General features: G+C 32.5%; 1 protein-coding gene across 1 annotated transcript in view; it reads right to left on the bottom strand.

Moving 5' to 3' along the window:
* Positions 1–983: 983 nt before the first annotated feature.
* LOC117175059 (leucine-rich repeat extensin-like protein 2) overlaps positions 984–6428 on the bottom strand; it is a 128322-nt gene continuing 122877 nt past the window's right edge. The window contains exons 2-3 of the mRNA XM_033364598.1: positions 5780–6271; positions 984–1446 (exon numbers count right to left, since the gene is read on the bottom strand). Coding sequence (XP_033220489.1) covers positions 1357–1446; positions 5780–6271 — 582 coding nt within the window. The 3' untranslated portion in view covers positions 984–1356. The remainder of the gene's footprint in view (positions 1447–5779; positions 6272–6428) is intronic.

Genomic DNA, 6428 nt, shown 5'->3' with positions numbered 1-6428 from the left:
CATTTTCTGATGTAGTGACCTCTTTTGGGCGCCCAGATCGTTCAGCATCAACTGTGCTCGTACGGTCACAACGAAACTCGGTAAACCACTTATGAATCGTTCTAATCGACGGTGCAGAGTCCGGGTAATACATATCCAGCTTGGCCTTGGTCTCATATATCGTTTTCTTGCGAAGATAGTAGTGTTTGATCAAAACTCGAAACTCAGATTTTTCCATATTAAAAAAAAAACTCGGAGGTTAGTCGCTTCTCAGTGCTGTAATTTGTAAATGCGTAAACATAAATGGCTGAAGTTTTGACAGGCGTCATTTGAAGGATCAAGCTCGACGAAAATGGTTCACATTAGTGAATACTAATGCTATCTCTTAGAATTTTCAGGTACTTATCAGACTGCCTAGTATATGGTGCTCACAGCATGTCTCGCTTTTTTCTCTTTATTTTTTAATTTTGGTGCTTACAGCCCGCGATTTTTTAAATTTACTTACCTTTTATTTCTTTATTGTCCATAAGGTTTTAAAAATCCTTATCGCCAATTGTGCTGCTCTGGGATTCGCATAAATAATGCCACAATACGTTCCCAATTCACAAAGTATATTCTAAACATTTCTGAACACTTATTCACATGGAGGTTCGAGCCAATATCAAACGTTTTTATACCAACCGAACCTACCCCTAGGGATTCTCATTCTATAAATATCTTTGTGTATACTAACTGGCCCACTAGTCACCTCCCTCCCTCTCGGCCCCCCTCTATTAAGGGTTCCTACGGAAACTAACCCCTGCCAACTTCACTATCACTAAATCAAACGAATGTTCTTTGATAATTAGATAAAGAATATCGTCTTTTCAGGAAATCTTTGTGGTTAAAGCTAGATACTGTGATGTTAAAGGAAAGTGGACTATTATTGAATTAATAAAAATGTAATTAATGATCAATAAAGCTATTAAGCCAATATTTGAATTATTTATTATTCATTTTTGTAATAAGTATAATATTATTACCTAAATTTAACAGATGTAAAAAGAATAAAAATATTTTTTTATATAAGCTCTACGTACATATTTTCTTTTATACACAGTATAATACACTACGTGAATGAAGAAAATTAGTTGTACAAAAAGTTCAGTGCCATTGTTTGACTTACTTTTTTTCTTGCGATGGTAAATGATTACACAAATACTTCATAAGTAATCGTTAATTTATGTACAGTTTCTAGCCACGTAATTTAAAGCACTTGTGAGATATTTCAGTCTGAGCCAAAATTTGCACGGGCATTCATAATTGTAAGGAAGAACAGGGTCATTGCCAGCACAGTTATTATTATTCCTTTGATGTTACTTTATTTTTAATTAAAATCTAATAAGGTCCGTTGCTTGGAGGACCATAATTGTCGATTGGGGTTGATTGTGGTGAAGGAGGTCCATATTCTTGACTCTGTTGCTCTTTCTGTTGAATGAAAAATGCGTGTTTTAAGTATTCGATAATCAAATATTTTTTTGTTATATTAATCCACTATTAAATTTAGTTAAAAGTTATTATTTCAAAATTGATGAGTTCTTTGACGAAAAAATGGTATTTGTGAGTGAATTGGTCAATTTTTGACAAAATGATCAAGTAAAGCGTAAATTTCTTATTATTAGAATTTAAAAACTTCGATTTATCAAATAATTTAATTATTATGAAATAAAGGTATACTGAGGAAAAATATTTAAACAAAGTATGAAATTATTGTTGCAAATTAATATATATTTCAGTGATTAAAAATAATAAATAAGTTGAAAGAAATAAAGTAGCTGATTTGGTCCAATGTACTTTTAAATCCAGGAAATATTTCTGCGAAAAGAATTAATGTCAATCGGCTGAAGTAAAAGTTTTTCTTATTTGAAAAATATGATTCCTGGTTTCAAAGAAGCGTACCCTAAATTTTACAAAAAATGTTCATGGAAACGAGTAAATCGATTTTAAAGTCCTAAGATGTGGTATATTGTTCAGAATAATAGTGTTCTAAAGGTGACAAAGTATAATTAATTTTAAAAAACAAGTTCTTTCCATTGAGCTACACAAGTACAACTGCTTTTTAGAAAATTTAAATAGTTGAGATAAAAAATTTAAATGTATACCATTTGTGCTGATGTTAAGGACTGAGAAAGCATAGTAGTATCAGGTAGTAGTATCACGTATAACCTTAAGAACTAATTTATATTTTAAGATCATACGCATTGGGGCTCCTGACAACAATTATACTGAACTACTGAAAGTTGCAAATCAGAAATTTACTATAAAAAATATATATTTATTTAGAATCATTAATTTCTTTTTTATGACTAATATTACAAAGAAATTCTTTTTCTATTAAAAAAATACCACCAAAAAAATGATTTTCTGACTTAAGGCACGCATGTTTGCCTGTAACAAATCTTTATTAAACTGAAGTAAACAAATCCTTGGTACAAAAAAAAAGAAACGTATTTCCTTATATCTAGTAATTTTTGAAGTTCATGTATATAAAGTTTGAGATATATCTATATCGCATGGTTTATTTCTTGATATCCGATAAATATAAAGGAATCCTAAAATTCTCTGTACATTTGTATTAGTAAAAAGTATCTCACTGATTTAAATTTAGATAGTTAATATATACAGGGTGGACAAGCTGTGGCTTACATGTATTAAGAACTTAAATGCTACGCGAATCACACAACAGCAGGGGAGAAGCCATTCTATAGGGGCATCTTCTTCGGATGAAGTTTATCATAGTTTTCATGGCTGTATTCAAAACTTCAAATGGATACAAGTGTCAAAAAAATATAGGTTATGTTATGTAGTGATTACAAATAATAAAAATGTTCAATTAATAATGAAGTGAGACATGTAAACTCAGAAGTAACCACCAAATTTTGGTGTGCCGATAACATTATGGAATGGTGGCTGAGTGGCAAATACTATAAAGGAGTAATAATATTCTGTGCTTCCAGTGGCTGAAGAGTGAATTTTGTTTGACGCTTATTCGCGGCATAAAAAAGATATGTTAGGGTGAGACAGCATGTGTTTTAAAGAAAGTGAATAAAATATGCATGTTTATTAGGTTTTAGAATAATTATTTTTTACCAAAGAAATGCTTTGTGGTTTTGTATGTTAATTGCTAACATTGTCGGCAGCAACTATTTAAATAGTAATTACTTATTAATAATTTTAACAAGTAACACATTATTTCTAAATGTAATAATTGATTTCCATGGTTTTTTTTCATAGATCGATCCTAGACGAAATACAGGTCAGGAAATGCAGCTGGAATGGGTGTATTTCAGCTGATGAATTTTAATCAAAATGATTGAATTTTAATTTATAGAGTCTTCAGGAACTTTGTTATTATAGAAGATACTTTCTCTGGACGTCATCTAAAAATTTGTTTTGATAAACCGCTAAAATAAATTAGAGAATCCTTGATGATAGGAGTGGATCAGGAATAATTCTAGAAGCGAAATTATATGCCAGAATTTTAATTCCAATTTTTTAGAAATTTTTCTATTTTTCGAAATTGTTATCTCTGGATCTGATTTCCAAATTGGAATTTGATCAGTTCTAAAAAATAAATTCATATATTATTGGTGCCTTATCAGAAAATAAAAATCGATGACCAGAATGCAAAGATACTCAAAATTTTTAATCAAACCAAATTTTGAGATTACGTCCAGAGAAAATGTTTTCTAAAATAAAAAGTTCACTAAAAACTTTATTAATTAAAATTCGGGAAAGTTATATTGCTTCAAGATATGTTTTTAATATGTCTATACCATCAAAATGACTCAGAATTAATTTTAGGCTGATCAATCCCCAGTCTTGGGATAAGGTCCACAGATAACGATTTTTCAGTAATGTTGATTGAAATGCACGAGTTACCAGGTGTATACATATGAAACCGGTATTGCCATCTAGCGGCCAGTAGGCACACTTGTAGGCACTGTCGGAACAGCGGAACCGCTACCCCACCCCGCTTACTCACCAGACTTGGCTCCATCCGACTACCACTTATTTGCATCGATGGGGCACGCACTCAGCGAACAGCGCTTCACTTCTTACGAAAATGTTGGAAAATGGCTCGATGACTGGTTTGCTTAAAAAAACGAAGACTTTTTTTGGAAAGGTATTCATAAATTGCCTGAGAGGTGGACAAAATGTGTAGCCAGCGAGGGCGCATACTTTGAATAAAATATTTGTTATGATTCTCTTGAAATAAATGTGTTTTTTTCTTGAAAAAATACCGGTTCCATATGTATACACATGGTAAAATGCACCAATTTTATTTGAAACACCTGATTTGTATTTCGTCTAGGATCGATCTGTTAAAAAAATCAATGATTACATTCAGAAATGATGTGTTACTTATTAAAATTATTAATTATAATTATTGTTAAGATTAATACAGCTGATACCGTCAGTAATAAATATACAAAACCACACAAAATTTCGTTGGTAAAGAATTATCAATCGAAAGTATAATAAACATGCCGGGCCGATCTGTCATTACTTCGAGATTATTTTCAGATTCACCTTTTTGTCCTAATCCCTGTGCGTAAATGTAGGTAATGTGAATTTAAAGTTTTCGCATATAATATTTTATTCAGTTTATTTAAAACATATCCTATCTATTCATAACATGCATGTTTATGCCGCAAATAAGCGTTAAACACAATTCACTCTTCTTTCACGAGAAGCGCAGAATATTATTACTCTTTTATAGTATTTGTCACTCAGCAAACATTCCATAATGTTATCGGCACAGCAAAAATTGGTGGTTACTTCTTAGTTTAAATGTCTCACTTCATTATTAATTGAACATTTTTACAATTTGTAATCGCTACAAAACATAACCTATATTTTTTTACATTTGCATCTATTTGAAGTTTCGAAGGCAACCATAAAAATTATGACAAACTTGATCCGAAGATGCACGGACTTGACTGAATGGCCGATTCCAATGCAACTTTAAAGGCGAGAAATTTTTAAATGCCCCTGTACAATGGCTTCTCCCCTGATGTTGTGCGATTCGGGTAGAATTATACAAAAATTAAAAAAAGTAAACTTAATTTCTTGATGCTGATGACAAAAAGTTAGCTTTGGTCATCTTGCTTCTATTATATCAGAGGCTAAAAAGTGGTGCGAAATTTCAAACTATTTCCTTGAAGTTATAAGAATTTTAATAAAATAATATATTGCTTATAGTTCTTCGGCTGATGTAGAATTTTATATCCTAAGTAAAATTATTTAGTTTCTACGCATAGGAGTTTTTATTTTAGTCTCTTGTCATGAAACTGATAACAGATAACTTAATAAACTGTTTTAACTAACAAATATACCATTTTGGTCACAAATAAAGCAACTCTAAGATATTGATCGGTGTTACATATTTTGCCATCATATCATCAAGTCGATTTTTCATGATACAGACTGATATATTTTATGTGTGCCGTATTAATTTCTGCTCGCCTAAAGGACTTATAATCTTTTGAAATCTCTTAAAATGATTAAAAACACCTTTTCCTCAATAATTTTCTAATCTCAAATATTTCCAGTGAGTGTTTATGATGTCCCTTCAAATACTTTGGAATCCTGTAAAGTACTTTATATTCTCTAAGTGCAATATTGTGAAATCCCTTCAAAGTCCTATATCTATTGAAATAGAATCTTCTTATTAATCTTGTTTTCATAATTTACGCCTGGTGAGAAATGTAACTTGTACACGTTTTAAGGTCGATACTTCAATTATGTCTATGCATACCTGTGTTTTGTACCGGATGAAGTAGACTTCCGGTTTGCTGGGTTGAGTAGGTGCTTGTGTAGGAAGAACAACTTCTGGAGCTTCTTCTGGTTTTTTAACAAGAACGTAAATCAAAGTCTTTTCCTCATCTTGAGATGGAAGAGCAGGCAGCGATAGTGATGTTGGTGTTGGCGGGGTTGGCGCCTTTATGAAGACGATCTTGTAGTGTTTTTGTGGGGGTGGGGCTGGTGCAACGTACTTAGGGACCTTGTACTCTGGCGCCTCAGGTGGCGGCACATGCACGTAGACGTGTTTATGAATGATTGGTTGTCGTTGAGGTGTCCCATAGCTTGATGCTGGTTGCGCTGCCGGTGACCCGTAACTTCCACTACCGCCGGTGCCGCCTATTCCAGGCGGATAAGCCCCGCCACCACCACCTCCTGAAGGCGGAAAGTAAGATGATGGAGGTTCCGGTCTGGCGGATGTCGAAAAAGTCCAAGTCAAGAGCAATATCTGTTAGGAAAGGTAATGGTGTAAAATAAGTTTCTCTCAAAAATAGATAAAACATCAGTTATGACTAAGTTACTTTTTAAAGGAAACTATTTATCGTTACCGTTACATAATTAAAACAAACTAGTTACCGTTATCCTTTCAAAATTGAACTTTTAAA

This window comes from Belonocnema kinseyi, chromosome 6 (genome assembly GCF_010883055.1).
Source record: "Belonocnema kinseyi isolate 2016_QV_RU_SX_M_011 chromosome 6, B_treatae_v1, whole genome shotgun sequence".
Lineage (NCBI taxonomy): Eukaryota > Metazoa > Arthropoda > Insecta > Hymenoptera > Cynipidae > Belonocnema > Belonocnema kinseyi.
Note: the sequence above shows the minus strand (reverse complement) of the source record. Positions and strands in the feature narration are given on the sequence as shown.